This window comes from Mustela nigripes, chromosome 16 (genome assembly GCF_022355385.1).
Source record: "Mustela nigripes isolate SB6536 chromosome 16, MUSNIG.SB6536, whole genome shotgun sequence".
NCBI lineage: Eukaryota > Metazoa > Chordata > Mammalia > Carnivora > Mustelidae > Mustela > Mustela nigripes.
In genome coordinates this window covers 16864409-16882434 of record NC_081572.1, presented here as the reverse complement: position 1 = coordinate 16882434, position 18026 = coordinate 16864409, and the positions used below count along the sequence as shown (strand labels likewise).

General features: G+C 41.4%; 1 protein-coding gene across 2 annotated transcripts in view; it reads right to left on the bottom strand.

Moving 5' to 3' along the window:
* NSF (N-ethylmaleimide sensitive factor, vesicle fusing ATPase) overlaps positions 1 to 9510 on the bottom strand; it is a 148783-nt gene extending 139273 nt beyond the window's left edge. For both annotated transcript variants that reach the window (XM_059378751.1, XM_059378750.1), the window contains exon 1: positions 9401 to 9510. In XM_059378751.1, coding sequence (XP_059234734.1) covers positions 9401 to 9412 — 12 coding nt within the window. In that variant the 5' untranslated portion in view covers positions 9413 to 9510. The remainder of the gene's footprint in view (positions 1 to 9400) is intronic.
* Positions 9511 to 18026: the final 8516 nt, after the last annotated feature.

The window sequence follows — 18026 nt, the reverse complement described above, 5'->3', positions numbered from 1 at the left end:
GTCTTAAAGCATGCAAACACAATAATCATAAAGGTAAAAAAAATGCACAATTATAAGCTATAATGAAATTTAAGTCTAAAACTCTATAAACACGAAAAGATCACCACTGTCTGGGAGAAGCTATTTACGACTACATAAGAGTTAAGATTCCAAAGCATACCTTACCCCTCCCAAAAGGAAAACTCTAAAAATCAATTTTTTAAAAAATACTAAAAGCCAAAAGGTAAAAATAGGTAAAGGCTATACAAAGGGGATTCAAAGAAGAGAATATCCCAAAGACCAATAAGAAAATAACTCAATCTCACTAGTAATTAGGAAAAAAACACAAATTTATTTTTTTAATGATTTTATTTATTTTTTTATTAGAGAGAGAGGGAAAAAGCACAAGGGGGAGGAGGGGCAGAGGGAGAGAGAGAGAAGCAGGCTCCCCGCTGAGCCAGGAGCCGGATGTACGGCTCAATCCCAGGACCCTGAGATCATGACCTCAGTGGAAGGCAAACACTTAACTGCCTGAGCCACCCAGTGCCCCCATAAAAACGCAAATTTAAACAATAAGATTGTTTATACCTATCATATTGTAAAAACTAAAATATCTGCAATGTTAAGTACTCAAAAGGACGTGAGTAACACACACTCAAATACTGCTGGCAAGAGTGCAAACTGGTGTAACTAGGTAATGACAAAGGTAACTCATCACCCACCAATTCTATGTAGTGATTCTACACAGGATACATGCTACGTTTCTAGATATACATCCTTAAGAAACTCTTACATGTGTATGTTAGGAGACATATAGACAAATATGTATACCATAAAAAGTAAAATTGGAAGCCACTTAAATTATCCTCAGATAAGAGAACAGATAATTGTGGTATAGGCACAAAATAGGATACTATACAGTAGTTAAACAGAATTAACTGGCTCTCTATCAACATGACTAAATTTCAAATGTCATTTTAAATTTTAAAAATGCAGTTTGCGGGATGCCTGGGTGGCTCAGTGGGCTAAGCCGCTGCCTTCAGCTCAGGTCACAATCCCCCATGGGGCTCCTTGCTCGGCAGGGAGCCTGCTTCTCTCTACCCCTCTGCCTCCCACTCTGCCTGGTTGTGCTCGCACTCTCTCTCTCTCTTTCTGACAAATAAATAAATAAATAAAATCTTTTTTAAAAAATGCAGTTTGCAGATGGAAATATACAATATGACACCACTATATGTATTTTTATGTTTGGGTTTTTTTTTTAAGATTTTGTTTATTTGGTAGGGAGAGAGAGATCACAAGTAGGCAGAGAGCAGGGCATGAGGTGGGGGGTGGGGGAGCAGGCTCCCTGCTGAGCAGAGATTCCTATGCGGGGCTCAATCCCAGGACCCTGGGATCATGACCTGACCTGAGCTGAAGGCAGAGGCTTAACCCACTGAGCCATCCAGGCGCCCCTATATATATTTTTAAAACACACAAAACAATATATTATGGGCACAAACATATGTAAATGTGAACAGAAAGGATCTATACCAACTTTAGAATAGTGGTTATTTCTGGGAAAGGTTAGTGAAATCAAAAAGAGATACAAAAGAGATTGAATTGGATCTGTAATGTTTTATTTCTAAAAATTAAAGTTCTGAAACAAATTTCACAATATGTTAACATTTAAATCTGGGTGGTGAACATATGGATATATGTTATGCTATTTGCTGTACTTTTCAGCATGCTCTAAATCTTTAAAGATTTTTTCTTCTTCTTTTTTTTAAGTAATTTCTATACCCAACGTGGAGCTTGAATTTAAAACCCCAAGATCAAAAGTTGCATGCTCCTCTGAGTGAACCAGCCAGGTGTCCCATGTTTGAAACCTCTTGAAGTGTTTATAATTTATACTTGCTTAAATGCACAGAGCTTCTAGATACACAGTCAAGCAAGGAATAGTTTCCATCATAAAATATAAGTTGGAAATTATGAAATTAAATCACTAAGAAACTGGGGCGCCTGGGTGGCTCAGTGGGTTAAGCCTCTGCCTTCGGGTCAGGTCATGATCTCAGGTTCCTGGGATCGAGCCCCACATGGGGCTCTCTGCTCAGTGGAAAGCCTGCTTCCCCCTCTCTCTCTGTCTGCCTCTCTGCCTGCTTGTGATCTCTGTCCATCAAATAAATAAACAGAATCTTTTATTTTTTTAAAGATTTTATTTTTACTTATTTGACAGGCAGAGATCACAAGTAGGCAGAGAGGCAGGCAGAGAGAGAGAGAGTGGGGGAAGCAAGCTCGCTGCTGAGCAGAGAGGCCGATGTGGGGCTCAATCCCAGGACCCTGGGATCATGACCTGAGCCAAAGGCAGAGGCTTTAACCCACTGAGCCACCCAGGTGCCCCAAATAAACAAAATCTTTCTTAAAAATCACTAAGAAACTGAAAACAACCCAATGTAGGCCTAGGAGCCCATTCAGGGGTATTAATATTGAATTGTGAGAAAGGATCTCATTGCAAGATTCTTACCAAAGATGACACACCCAGAGTATGGACCCTTAAGAACTGCACTGGAGCAAGTGTCTAGTATATTGCCAATGCAGGTGTTCCCAAGGGTTCACGGTTCTGCCAATTCAAGAATTTTCAAGAATAAAATTGTATACTTTCCTTTTTTTTTTCAAGATTTTATTTATTTGTCAGAGAGAAAGCACAGCAGGGGGAGGAGAAGGCAGAAGGAGAAGCAGGCTCCCTGCTGAGCAAGGAGCCCGAAGTGGAACTTGATCCCAGGACCCTGGGATCATGACCTGAGCCAGAGGCAGACACTTAACTGACTGAGCCACCCATGCATCCCCAACAGTATACTTTCACCTTATACCTTTGTACCTTGTTTTAAATACTTATAGAAAGGAATACATCCATTTTAAGCATAAATTCCTTTTGTTTCAAAAAGAAGCTATTTAGTAGTATTATAAAGAGTTCAAGTTTAGTTCCTAAAACATACTGCATTTCAAGATACTTTTTAAAAACTCCACTAAAGTAACATGCACAAACACGGCAGAAGGCTGATATGCTTTGGACAGCAGAACTCTGACCTCAGGAAACGAGACTACAAAACATTCTGAATTGTTTGTTTGGACTCGTGGTATTGCACATAAACCATCCCCATCCAGAACTTGTCTTCCAAAACTACCTGAAGGTCAATTATTTGGTAAAGATGCCATTCACCCACAAAATATTACAAAAGGCTCGGCTTATTGGGGTACGTGGATGGCTCGGTCATTTGAGTGTCAGACTTGGTTTCAGCTCAGGTCATGATGTCCAGGTCATGGCTAGAGCCCCACGTCAGGCTCCACACTCAGCAGGAGTGTGCTTCAGATTCTCTCTCTCCCTCTTCTTCTCTCTCCCCCTCGGTCCCTCCCCACTCACACTCTCTCTAAAATAAATAAAATCTTCAAAAATACATACATACATACATACATACATACATAAATGGCTAGATTTCTACATTAGGCTATAAAAGTTTCATCAATATACTAACTGATACGAAATTTACTAGCCTGCCCTCCTCAAAATGTGAGATTAGGTCAATTTTACCTCTAGCATCTTTCTTTTTTTTAATTTTTTAAGAGATTTTATTTATTTGAGAGAGACAGAGAGAATGACCATTGGGGAAAGGCAGAGGAAGAGAGAGAGAGAGAGAGAAGCAGACTCCCCACTGAGCAGGAAAGCCAATGCAGGGTTTGATCCCAGGACTCTAGGATCACCTGACATCTTTCTACACCGCATTCAACTCCTAAGAGTTCTCTCCCTTAGATTTCTATTTAACATCAAATTACTTCTATTCCTTCACAAGAGATTACCTCAAGGAGGTATAAGAATTTATGAAGAAAGTGTTCCATTGGCTTTATTGGCATTACTGTATGTGTATTTGCAGAAAGGCACTGCTGAATCTCCAGCAAGTCAGATCTCTGGGCAATTTTGTTTCTTTTTTTGTTTTATTTTGTTTTTATTTGACAGAACGAAATCACAAGTGGGCAGAGAGGCAGGGCAGAGAGAGAGGGGGAAGCAGGGTCCCCACTGAGGAGAGAGCCCGATGCAGGGCTCCATCCCAGGACCCCGAGATCATGACCCGAGCCGAAGCCAGAGGCTTAACCCACTGCGCCACCCAGGCGCAGCGTCTTTGGGCAATTTTAAAAGATACAGTACAGGGACGCCTGGGTGGCTCAGTTGGTTGGACAACTGCCTTCGGCTCAGGTCATGATCCCGGAGTCCCAGGATTGAGTCCCGCATCGGGCTCCCAGCTCCATGGGAAGTCTGCTTCTCCCTCTGACCTTCTCCTCGCTCATGCTCTCTCTCACTGTCTCTCCCTCTCAAATAAATAAATAAAATCTTTAAAAAAATAAAAAAATAAAAGATACAGTACAAAAAAGTTCAGGCAATGTGGAAAGTCTCTCTTCTTTCCTTCTCAGTAACCAGGTGGTGGTGGTGGTGGTGGTGGTAGAAGGGGCCAAGAAGCAACACCAAACAGAGCAGCTTTACTAAGGAGCCTCTCCATACTTAGAATCAGCTCTCCTAAATATTTAAGGCTGTATTTCAAATTCTTTCTTTCCTCTACTTCTGATTCTATGATTTCAGAGAAGCTGTAGCGTAAGAGTTCTGATAGTGTGGAGGCCTGGGGCAAAGGCAGCCATTTGTATGGGGAGTTCATATATAACTAAGAGTCTGTATTTATATAAATAATAAGAATTAGAATGAGAGAATCTGTTTTATTACCAGCAAAAATTTAAAACAGCCAAGAGCACTTATTACCTAATTCAATCTTTTTGAAAGGTCAAAGGGAATCAAATACCTTTAAATCAATTCATCATTTACTATAAAATGTATCCAACTTATAATCCCATATTTTTTTTCTCATATAGTATATACACTAAAGAAGATAATGACAAAAATTATTTTATTTCATGTTCTTTGCTTTTTCAGATTATAAGCTTCAAGAAATTTTAAGGATTAATCAAGTTCTAATGACCTAGATGTTATTTACTGAATAATATCACACATTTTATTCTTCAGCCAATTTCCCAGATGAACTAAACATGATGCCCTCTTTTGCCCAGAAAAAGCAAAGGACAAGATATACAGGTTACTAATGCTACCAGTGATACATGTGATATAATGATACAGGGGGAAAAAAAAACTCTTCAATTACATACTGAATATAAATACCATTTACAAGGTGTCAGAATGCCAAAATTAAAGTAACCAAAAGCAATAATAATTCAAAATAGCTTTTCTTCCAAAAAAGGAAACTCAGAATTTATTTTAAAAGCGTCACAAGGCTAGCTCCATTTGTTAAACAATAAGCAGTTACTAGGAAATTATGGTTATCAGAAGAAGATAATCAAGGATGGGCCAAAGGTGCTCAGATTTTCCAAAAGATAGAAGGTAGTTTTTGAAAATTAAACTTTGACATCAACCTCCAAAAGCTCTAAGTAAGGTAAATCTACTCTTTTCTAGACCCTTGCAATTAAGTTCGTGAAGCAGGAAATAAGTAGCAAACTGAGCTGAATTCATATCCTGCCCCTGCTTCTTGTTAGTTGTAAACCTGGCAAATTAATGAGCCCCTATCTCTGAGAAAAACAATATTAATACTACCTAGCTTGCAGGATGGTTTTGTCAGGATTAGATGAGGTATGTTTGTATTTAAGTAATGGTACCCAAAGTATATTGATGTGTATCAGTCTAGAGAAAGGTCTCTAACAGCATGCTCAAGGGCTATTTCTGACCCATCTTATCTCCTTTTTAATAATGACTTGAATGTAGACACAGAAGTCATGATTTTAAACCTATAGGTGAAAACAAAATTGGCAGAAAAAGCCACTATATTGCATAACATGAAAGAATCAAGAATCAAAAAGACCTTGAACAAGTAGTAGATGGGCCCTGACCTTAAAAAAACGAGGACTGTAAAGGGGATAAATGTAAGGCTTTGTACTTAGGTTCAGTAAAACAATTGCACAATACATAGAACGGGTAGGGGAGCCAGTTTTAAAAGAATATGAGAAAAAAAAAGAATATGAGAGTTTTAATTGACTGCAAGCTCATTATGACCCAAGAGTGTGATTTACTGCAGAAAAAAAGCAAATATGATTTTACCCTGTATTAATAATGGTAGTGTCTGGCTCAAGAGAATAGGAGTTCAGCATGTTCGCCACTAATCACTGTGTTCCACTTGGGGCACATTTTAGAAGAAACACTGGCAAAACAGCGTTTCCAAAGGAAGGTAACCTAAATGATGAAGAGTTTGGAATACAGAATATTTCAGGAATTGGGGATGTTTAACTTGCAAAGAGAAAATCTGAGCGAATATGTAACCTGTCTTCAAATATATGAGAACCTATCATACGGAAAAGGAATTGTGTTTAGTTCTTTGTAACTCTAAACAGCTAAAAATTACATGGAATTCCATATAAAAAAAGACATTGCTAACATGACACTAAAATGGGCTAGCTTTAATGGTGATGCACTCTCTACTGCTAGAGTATTCAGAAATTAGATCAGTTTCGTTTTAAACAAAAAGGTATTGAGCACCTACGCCCCAGACAGTGTGCAAAGCACTCAGTGATGACAATGAATGAAAAACTAACATGGTCTCTTCTTTGAAGGAAGATAAACAGTAAAGGCAAATAACCAAACCAATAAATTTAAAATGACAAACAGATAAATCTCTAAGGAAAGGAATGGAGCTCTTCAAGAGCATCTAACAAAGGATCATGACTTGTGTGGGATCAGAACAGGCTTCCCTTGAGTAGATGAGTGATCCATGAGTAGGAGGTAAATGGTTGGGAACAGAACATCACAAAGAAAGGAAACAGTACGTGCAAAGACCTTGTGGTAAGAGAAACTACTAAAGTTCAAGGAACTGAATGGTTTATATAACCTGAGCATAGGGAGTAAGGCAGTGTGAGTAGAGAGAAGCAGGAATAGAACCACAAAGGGCCTTAAAGGCCCAGTTTGGACTGATCTCCCAAAAGTAACCTGACACTATTGAAGTAGGGGTTTAAACAGCAACAGGCATGAGAGGAAACAACCAATGTGGAAAATGCTGTAAAGAGACTTCTAGTGAGATTCCCAAAGTAGTCCAAACCACAGATGATGGTAGTTTGGGGAAATGAGGTAGAAATGAGGATGAAGAGAGGTGGACAGATTGAAGATTTTTAGGATATTAAAATGACAGAACCCATGTGACCAGTAGTCCAGTGGGTTATTTGGGTATAATTTTTTTTTTTTTAGATTTTATTTATTTGACAGACAGATATCACAAGTAGGCAGAGGGCAGGCAGAGAGAGAGGAAGGGAAGCAGGCTCCCTGCTGAGCAGAGAGCCCAATGTGGGGCTTGATCCCAGGACCCTGGGATCATGACCTGAGCCAAAGGCAGAGGCTTTAACCCACTGAGCCACCCAGGTGCCCCTATTTGGGTATAATTTAAAGCAGCAATGCCCACTCCACATTCTTTGGCCCTAATCATACCCTTTTAGAGAAGGGGTGGGGGTGGGTGGAACAGAATTCAGTGATGAATTTCACTGGGGGGCAGAGGATGTGGTGAGAGAGAAGTATGAAGGATGACCATGAACACCACCACCCCACCTTCCCATCCCCCACTGGTTTCTAGCCTATGGACGGTGACGCCATTCACAGGAAAAGTACTAACTAGGTGGGCTAAGATCATGGGTTTAGATGTGAACAGTAGAGTTTGAGGTGCCTTGATTTTAAATTGGCATTCTGACATATTGATCTGGAACTTAAAGGACAGATCTGGACTGGGAGTAAAATACTGAGAATCATTGGCATAGAGATGGTAGTTGAAGCTATAGGCTTAGAAGAGACTGCCTGAAGAGAGATGGAGAAGAGAGCCTTGAGGAATATCTGCATTGAATAACAGCGTAGAGGAGGGTGAGTCTGCAAAAGAGAGGTATGAGTAAAAACAGGAGCAAGGCTGCACAGAAGCCATGGAAAGAGCGTTTACCATGAAGGAGGCTATGATCAACAAGGCCAAACGCTGTGGAGACCTCACGTCAGACAAAGAATGAAAAATGTCAATTAAGTTTAGAAGCAGGTTTCAGTGGACTGATAGCACCAGAAATCAGACCACAATGGGCTGGGGGGTGAGTAGGTGGTAAGCAAATATAAAAGACAATAAATGTATACAACTCTATGGAAATACCTGGCTGAAAAACGGGAAAAGAAAGGAGATAGCTGTGAGGGTGGAGGGAAGGTTTGTCTTAAGATGGGAGAAGCTTAAGTATGTTAAGTGGGAACAGGTGAACGCACAGGAGTGGGGTTCCTTGGATGGGGAAAAAGAGAATCTGAAGCATGGGTAGAGGGAGAAGCCATTGATAAAAGGAGAGCCTAAGGAGAATAGAAAGAAAAAGAGGTCAAATTAAATGACCTTTAAGGTCTTTTCTTACTCCATCATCTCATGACTTTCTTTTAGATGGGCCATTTAGATAGGACATCTGCATGCAAGCATAAATCCACGCAAACTTGTTTAAATATTCCAGTATAAATAAATCAGTCAAGCACATCCTTATCCCCTAGTGACGCAGTTAATGTCCCCAGGTTTATGACTAGTGTAATCTCTGGGCAGGATCCATCCCTCAGAGAGCTTTTAGCTCAAGGCACACTGCAGTACGGCACAGAACCAGCACTATCTCCTCTTGCCAAACCCATACTACACCGCGATCTTAAGAGGTAAAGGAGGAAGTAAAATTTAAAACCATGGAACTACAACATAGACTGCTGCATTCAAAGCGACTGTCATTCATAAAAACAAAACGCGACACCCCCAAAGCATCCCCATTCCCAGCTGAAGACATTCCTGCCTGTTCCGACAGTGACAGGTCCCCCAGATGGCTGGGGTTTAACACTAAAAGTCATTTGCACCTCCTCCTCCCTTTCCCAAGACCTTTCACTTTAAAAGAAACAGAAATGAGTTCCTAATGATCCTTCCCACAGGCCTAGCCCCAACGCAGGAGACTGATCCCCCGCAGTCATTCCAGCGGCTGCACCTAATAAGCCCTAGCAAGGGGGTGCGGAGAAACCCCCCGAGCCCGTCCGACGGGGCTGGGACCGCCACAATCCTGTGGCTGGTGTGGGGGACGCGGTAACAAGCCCCAAGGGATAGAGAGGGAGAATTAAAGGAGACCCAGGAGACCCAGTGTAGTGAGGGGGTCGCCTCCCCTCGAGCTTCCTTAGGGGGATGGAGTTTCTGCGGAAGGCTAATCCCCCGTCACCGCTCCTACTCTCACCCTCAAGCCCTTGTCTGGCTTGCCGCCCCCTCCGACCCCCCATCTGCTCGCACTCACGCCCCCTCCCCTGGGGCCGTCAGGATCTCGGAGTGCCCGCAAGCCCGGCGCCCCCGCCTCGAGCCGCAGGTTCTGGGCCGGCACTCACCCGGCCCGCCATCTTCGCGGACACGTCCGGCTCCGCGGCTGCAGCTGGGCGCTTAGTAGAGCCCGCCCCCGCGCGCGCTCGCCGCCCTCCCTCGCGCAGGCGCGCAGCCGCCGTGAGACCGCGCGCGCGCCCGGACGCGTCCCCGGCGTCCCCCGCCCCGCAGGGCGCGCGCGGGTCCGCGGCCGCAGAGGGGCGGGCGGGGCGACGGCGCCATTTTGAGCAGGAGCTGCGGGTGCCTGTGTTCTATATTTCTGCAGAGCACCTGTCCGCTGGCGACTTTCTTAAGGGTTTCTTTTGCGAGTCTTGTCACAGCTGGCCGTTTGCGTCTGGCTGTGTAGCAAGGCCTCAGATGTTTTAATTCCTTAGCCTTGCTTCTCTTTGCCCACTGCTGCTTGCCCAGTTTCTGCCTCTGAGACTTTTTACCTTTCTGCTTCCAGACCTACTGAAATGTGCAAATGTGCCTAAAAGCACCCGGCGAGGGTACTGGCCTGCCCGAAGCTGGTTCTGAATTCAAGTTCTGCGTGGATTCAAGCTTTTCCCTGTAGGCAAGCTTGTTTACCTAGGTCCTGGAAATTATCAATGTTGGTGTTTATATTTAACTTTTGTGTAGCCTGGAAAACTCTATTTTCAGATTTAAGAGTGAATCGTAATTGTTGCTTTACCTTTATTTTCTATATTTTAATTCATTATTGTTTATAAAGATAATGTTTTTAACAATCTTTATGATTCCCCGGTATTGTTTCATTTTAGACAATAGGGCGGAATTTGAATAAAATATGCCCCAAATTTGCTCTTACTTCTTTTACCTCTATATTTCTACTATACCATTGCCTCGCTGGAGTCTTCAGAATAGAGGATAATAAAAATTAGAATTAATAATAGTAACAGCAGGGGTGCCTGGGTAGCTCAGTGGGTTAAGCCTCTGCCTTCAGCTCAGGTCATGGTCTCAGGGTCCTGGAATTGAGCCCAGCATTGGGCTCTCTGCTCAGCGGGGAACCTGCTTCCCTCCCCCGGCCCCCCCCTGCTGCCTCTCTACCTACTTGGGATCTCTGTCAAATAAATAAATAAAATCTTTAAAAATAATAATAATAATAGTAACAGCAGCAGCCTGCTGCAAGAAGATTCTGCTTAACAGATTCCCTGATGCTTTTATTGGCCCTGCCCCTGATAGCTTATATTTCTCTCTGTATTTACACAAGACAAGAAACAACAGGATTTGTTACCTTTCATTTCTCACAGTTGATTAGGAAAAAATAGTGGTTCCAATATGAGCAAAGGAAAACATTAGAAGAGGTGGGCACGCTTAGCGGTTTAAGATTGAGAATAAAAATCAGCAAGTGACCTGATGGCGGGCCAGGTACAGAAGAAACAAAACCAGGCCAGTTTTATAAACTCTCAGGCTATGCCTGAGAACCACATTGCTTTATTGGGCAAATCCGATTTTAACTAAATCAGTGGAGTTTATCAGGAAAGAGAACTAGTTGAATTCTGATCTATTAACTTGCAAAAGCTACAAAAACACTGAGAATGAATTGGGGAGCCTGGAGGTACAGGTTCTTGTCCCTTTTCATGCTCTGCCAACTCATTTGCCATATCTCTTCTCTGAGCCCCAGTTTCCTTATTTGCAAAGTGAGAGGTATAATTAGATGAGCTTAATGGCTGCCTCTTACATTTTTTGATACTCTGAATCTGTAAATCAAAGAGAGTTACCAAACAGATCCAGAAGATGATACTGGTTCTCAGTCCAATGACCTGACGTTATTTTCAAGGCCAGAGAATAATGCAAATATGTCTACACCACTGGTTTGTTACTAGGTAAAATAGATTGCAAGGAAAAATGTCTTTAATCTCTTCAACAGGGAGGAATACTTAACCACCTAGGAAAGATAAGCTTGCTGGAGAGGTTCCAGTGTGTCTGTTTAGAGCACATATTTCCATGATAAGCCAACCTTTGTAGCATCTCACAAATGATATAAGTTCAGTAGCATTGTGTATACAGTTCTACAGGTCCGTCTACCAAAGAAACTAAAATAGACATGAGCTCTTGCCCTTGAGGTACTTTACTTAGTGTCCAGCTGGAGCAGAAGGATTCTGAGACATTATTCCAGGCTGTTACAGTGTCTGTGCCTCCCAACTGTGCCTTGCTCTGATATTCAAGGTTATCTTAGTGGAGCTGATTCTGCATCACCTTTGAGCAATTCTTATAGTGGTAGTCAATAGAGAATAAATATTTTGCTGCTGAAATCTACACCCCCTTTTACTGGCCACAGTTCCTCTAGCTCATGCAACTTGGATACTGTCAGACAAGGTGCCCTGCCATTCCCCGGCCCAGGAAGGAGCACAGAACCCAAGCTCAGTCAGATGCTTCTCTCCCAGGCAGCTGCAACCTTGACTATCCTGAGGAAGATAGAAAACAGTGAGAGCTGATTTACTGCAATGGTGACACCTTGGAAAGATCATTCATGAATTATCTAGACCCCTGGAGTTTATCTGGTTTCCATCTTCTCCAAAATCTGGCTTTTTCTCTTTGCCTTCATTTGTTTGTCACTTTCTTTTTTTCTTTCCCTTCCTCAAAAGAAATACTTCCCTCAGCTCTTTATTGATCTTGAAATCCTCTTAATATGCTTTTCTTTTACAATGATAAAGTAGGTAAGACAGTTAACAATGATTTAGATTTACTTTATTTTATTTAAAGTAATCTCAGTGTCCAACATGGGGCTTGAACTCACACCTTCAGGATCAAGAGTCACATGCCCTACTGAATGAGCCAGCCAGGTGCCCCTAAATTTATCCTGAAGTATAAATGACCAGGATAATTTTCTAAGGGTTGCAGGGCTTTTTAGGGAAGCAGGAGGTAGATGAGGGGAGACTAGGGAGAGTCAGAGAAAAAAGGGGTATTAGGGACATTGAATGAAAGGACAAAAGATAATGGCATAATGATGAATTAGACATAGCAGTGTCTAGGATTAATAACAGTGAGGAATGGAGGTGGTGGTAGTAGAGGTTTGATCGATATCTGTTCTTGTTGAATATGGCCACCACTGTGTGACCCAGTGTGACGGTTAATGTTATGTATCAATTTGCCTGGGTCACAGTGCCCAGATCCCTGGTCAAACATTATACTGGATGTTTCCATGAAGATATTTTTAGACAAGATTTACATTTAAATGCATGGATTTTGAGTACAGTAGATGCTCTCCATAATGTGGGTGGGCCTCATCTAATCACTTGAAGGCCCACATTAAATAAAATGCTGTTCTCTTGGAAGCAAAGGAAATTTTCTAGCAGACTGCCTTCTGACTTCATCTGCAACATCACATCTTCCTGGTTTCCTAGCACTCTGCCATTGGACTTGAATTGCAAATATTTCCTGAATCTCTAGCTTGCCAGCCGGCCGCATCAAATTTTTGGACTCCCCAAGCCTCCACAATTGCATGAGCCAATTTCTTAAATAAATCTTTTTATTTTATACAGATATTTATACAATACACCCTATTGGTTCTGTTTCTCTATAGAGAACAGACTAAAACACTGACTAATACACTCTATTTCCTATTAGTAACAATAACGTGATTCCAGGCTTCTACATAGTGAAACTTAATATCAGCTGTTCCTCCCCGATGGGTAACCAACATTTCTAGGTGGAGGCCTGACTCAAAGACTAAATGACTGCATGGATATAATTCTATGTTCAAATTATGGCCCATTAAACATCACTTAGTAATAGCTCCATTGGAATGGGGCTTAGTAACTTTCTGGTATTTTGGTTGTAACAGTTGTAAGAATTTAACTGCGGGAAAAATTTCTTCTGTGTTTTGAAGAGTGAAGGCAATAGTAACCTAAGTAGAAATAAGCTGAATTCATGTCATCTGGTTTATTTAACAAAGCAATGAAGCTTTTTGGTGCTTGTCACATTGCTCAGAGGAAAACTACCTTTTGTCTGCGGAAACTCTAGGGTTAAATAAATGGTGCTGGGAACAGAGATGTGTTTTAGTCACTTCACGGTGTGGGTTTCAAACATCTTCCAGCAAGACTGCATGCAGGTGTTTCAGGGAACAGTGCTATGTAGGGAATTCGCCACTGCATTGTAAACGTCGAGAACATCCTCCAGTGGCTCTGTGTTGTAAGTGACAAGGACCTGCACCGCCCCTCTTGTAGAAGATGCCATTGTGAAGCAGATAAAAGTGGTCCCTAGAGCCCCTTTTACACCCTTCTTTTTGCACTGCTTCCTATTTTTCCCAAGTCCTTTACTTATTAGCAACCTCATATATTACTCTTCCCAGAGGTATATGCAATTTAAGAGAATATTGCTGGGGACGGCAATGCTTATCCTAAACAAACAAATTGTTATTGGTGGAATTTCAGAGGTTGTGACCTCTTTCTAGGGAGCTTTATGTGGATAATGACCCTTACTCTTGCACCTCTAACCATAACCCACAGGTCAGCCACCCATGCCCTAAGCTCAGGCTTAAGGGAGACTCGCTGAAAACTTCATTTCATAGCCCCCATGGTAACCAGTTTTAGGAAAATGGAGTCACCATCTGTTTGTTTTCTGTTGGAGAAACCTATTTCCCAACACGATGAATAAGGCTAGGGAAGAGAGCAAAATGGAGAAAGGGTTTGGAATTTTTAAAGAAAGGAAGGCAGGCTGGTGCAATGCGGTATTTCAGCTGCAGTCGGGTTTTTGGGGTTTTGTTTTGTTTTGTCTTGTTTTGGTGGTGTTTTGTGTTTTTTGTTTTGATGAATATGTCTTTCATCTTTGGAATATCAAGGACAAACACCTATAGTCACAAAAACCAATTCATTCTGGAAAGTCTGAGTGGGCAGGAGAGATGATAGAATCCTCCATGGAAAGGAATGAATGTTGCTATGGAAACCAGATCATCCTCTAGTGAGAGCCCCAAAGTGTTTGCCAGGCTGCCTAACCCTGGATATTAACATTGTAGAGCCAGAGAGCTGCTTGCCAGTCTTTGGAAAGGGATTATTCAGATAATTGGTCTGATGAGCTTTTATGCATCTTGCGAAAAGGAAGTCAGAGTCTCCTGGGAAGTGTCGAGTTGCCTGGATTCTTAAGACACTAGAGGTCAGTAAACCACAGCTCACAGGTCATAACAATACTGGCTATCTGTGATGGCTCTCAGGAGGGCTTTTGAGAAAAAGTGAAGGTTTGTATATGGTTTCTGCAGGGTGGTTTCTAGAGCAAGGAACATATGAAGTAGGGCTTTCCAAGAGAAGAAGATATCTCTTGAGCAGAAGTGTGACCAGAATAGAGGGATAAACCGGTACCTGGCTGGCTCAGTCAGTAGGGCATGCAAGTCCTGATCTTGGGGTCATCAGGGGATGACCACCTTGGGGAGGGTGGTGTGGGTATACTGTGTGACATTTGGACACTCTAAACTTAAATGTTTTCATATAAGAATTAGATGAGATAATTATCATGGAGTACCTAACACATTCACTACCTGATGCAGCAGTTCCACGGATACTAACTACTACTACCAACAGTACTATAATACTAGTAACACTATTAGCTGATCTTAAAGTCTAACTCAGAGAAGGAAAGCTATCTCCAAATAAGATATTTCTCAGGGTGAAATGATCCTCTTTCTCCCGGGAGCAATTTCTACTTGTCATGCTATACAAATAACATTATATCAACAAGAGATGTTTCCTTATTTCTTTTAAGATTTATTTATTTATTTGAGAGAGAGAGCATGTATGCATGCATGGGGGTGGGGAGGGGCAGAAGGAGAGGGAGAGAATCCTCAGCAGACTCCCTGCTGAGTGAGAAGCCCGAGACACAGGATTCCAACTCATGACCCTGAGATCATGACCTAAGCTAAAACCAAGAGTCGAACGCCTAGCCGACAGCCCCGCAGGCACCCCAAGAGGTGTTTTCTATTAAGAAAAAAACTACTGCAACATCACCACAAGCAATTCATTTATTGAGTCACCACAATTGAGCTTAATAAACCTTCCCTGAACAGTTACCATGATTTCAATTAAAACTTCTTCCTAATTGTGGGTTTTGTATTAAAAAAAAAAAAGGTCGAGTTTTGTATTATGAAATTAGTATTTTCTCTCAATCACTTAAAGAAAAAAATCACAGCTCTGTCTCCTGAATACAATCATTAGTAAGTTAGACCTGTTTTCTTCTAGCCCCTCTCCCATACATTCCCTTGCATATTATTATAAAAAATATATGATGGGTGCCTGGCTGGCTCAGTTGGAAGAACATGGGACTCTTGATCTTGGGGTCATGAGTTTGAGCCCCTTGTTCAGTGTGGGAAATACTTAAAAAAATAATATCTTAATAAACATATACATAGGAAACATATGTATATAAAACATACATATAAACATATAAAACATAAATTTGTGTGTATACATATAAACATCTCTCTGTGTGAATATGTGTATCTATACATGGTTGTAATCCTTGAACAATTGAGTGCCATGTTATCAGGGACTTTATTTTATTCATAGGCATCATGATGGAGATCTTGGGAAAATAATGCATATTCTCAGGTCATTGAGGTGGAGGGATAAAGTCTCGTTATTATCAGCTCCAACATTCTTTTTGTAGGGTACAAACAGTGGTAGGAAAAACCTTTTCTTTGCTATTTTACCCTTTTCTCAGGTTATGATGAATCCATTTAAGCAGTCTTCATAATTACTGGCAAAACAGTTTTGCATCTTTGACTTGGGAGTCAGCAGAAGGACATGAATAGATCATTTGTAGTAGATGAAATAAAAATACTAGTAATCATTTGGGGAAAAACAAGTAATCAAAGAGATGAAAATGAATCTAACATGAGATACTTTTTTTTTCCTTTTGGTTATCAAATTAGCAAACAAAACACATTAAAAAGAGTTCATCAAATGATGAAGTAAGCACTGTTTTTACTTGGCAATGGGAAATGTACAAATGTACATTGCCAAGTGAATGGGAAAATGTACATTTTAGGGTGGGAATGTACATTCGCAAAGTCAGAAAATGATTTGGAGGCTTAATATGTTATCAAGAGCCTTAAATATCTTCATGTTTTAACCTAGTGATTCACTTTTGGGGGTTTTCTTAAGAAAAAAGCAGACAGGAATGCTGGGGGAAAAAGTTCACTGCAACATTATTCATGTAGAAAAACTTAAAAACAATCTAAATGTTGAATTCCATGAAAATGATGAAATAAATCAGGGTATATCCATATGGGAATATTACACAGCTTTCAAAAATGTTTAAATATTAAGTAATGTGGAAAATGCTCAAATTAAAATGTTAACTGGAAAAAACCCCAAATTTTATGTATTCACAATCTGAACTATGTAGAAAAGTTTCAAGGAAAAATGATGGAAAAGAAATAATCCAAAATGTAACAGTGATTGCCCCTAGATGATAGAATGATGGGTAATTTTTTTTCTCTCTTCCCCCCTCCTTTGCGTCCATTCTGGTGAGGAATGTCATTTTTCATGTATTTTAAAAAGTGGCTTTGTAGGGGCACCTGGGTGGCTCAGTACCTTGGGTGGTTGCCTTCAGCTCAGGTCATGATTCTGGGGTCCTGGGATAGAGTCCCAAGTCTGACTCCCTGCTCAGCGGGGAGCCTGCTTCTCCCTTTCCCTCTGCAGCTCCCCCTGCTTGTTCTCCTTCTCTCTCAAGTAAATAAAATCTTTTTATAAAAAGTGACTTTGTATAATTTTTTGTAGTCAGAAAAAATTTTTTTAAGGAGTCACATAGAAAAACCCCTCATATATTTACTGTCATATACACAATTAGTGCGGCCAGGACAGAAAGTATCCTGTAAAGGGATCAAAACCTAAGCTTTTCTCTCTTTTCGGCTACTTAATTTTCCTCTTTGTAAAATGGAAATGACAGTTTCTAACTCACAAGGCATTATGGTCATGCAGGTAAAGTCCTTGACATAGTTCATGGCACATTGTATGTGTTTAACAGGTGTTCGTTTTCTGATTATCTCAGATACCATTTACAGAGTTGGTTACCTTTTAAGGTAACCAAGTTGACGTTTAAGGGATCTGAGTCATCGAGAGGGCTAGCTGGGATACTGTGACATCCGAACAGCGCAGGTGGCTAGTATCTTACTCAACTATTGACAATCTGTTTAGAGGCAGGGCTGCAATCTAGCTTCAGACTAAGTTGGAAACTTTCCTTAAGCCTAACTTCTGTGTTAATATCTGGGTATTTCCCATACAGGACACCGCCCCAAACTGGTTTCTACTTTTAGCTCCAAAGCGGCAAATTTCCTTAAATATCACTAGGAACTCGGCCCCGCCCACATGCCCCCACCCGGTTGGTTCAAAAGCTCCCCGGGTTAGTTCAATCCTAGGGATCTTTCCAAGTTGATTGGCGGAGCAAATCGGAACTCCTTTGACTTTTTTGATTGGTCATGTGAGGCATTGGGGCGGGGCGTGTGGGAGTGTCTCGCCCGGACGCCGGGAGCTGTCATTGGAAGATGAACCCGGCATTTTCAGAGCTTCGTGCCGTCGCCTAGGCCGCGAGGGGCGGGCCTCCTCCCGCCTAGGCTCTTATTGTCCTTTGCATTGGTCAGACATGTCGTCACTCACGGAACTTCGAGCTCATTGGTACGAAAGTTCCAAGAGGCGGAGGGTGATT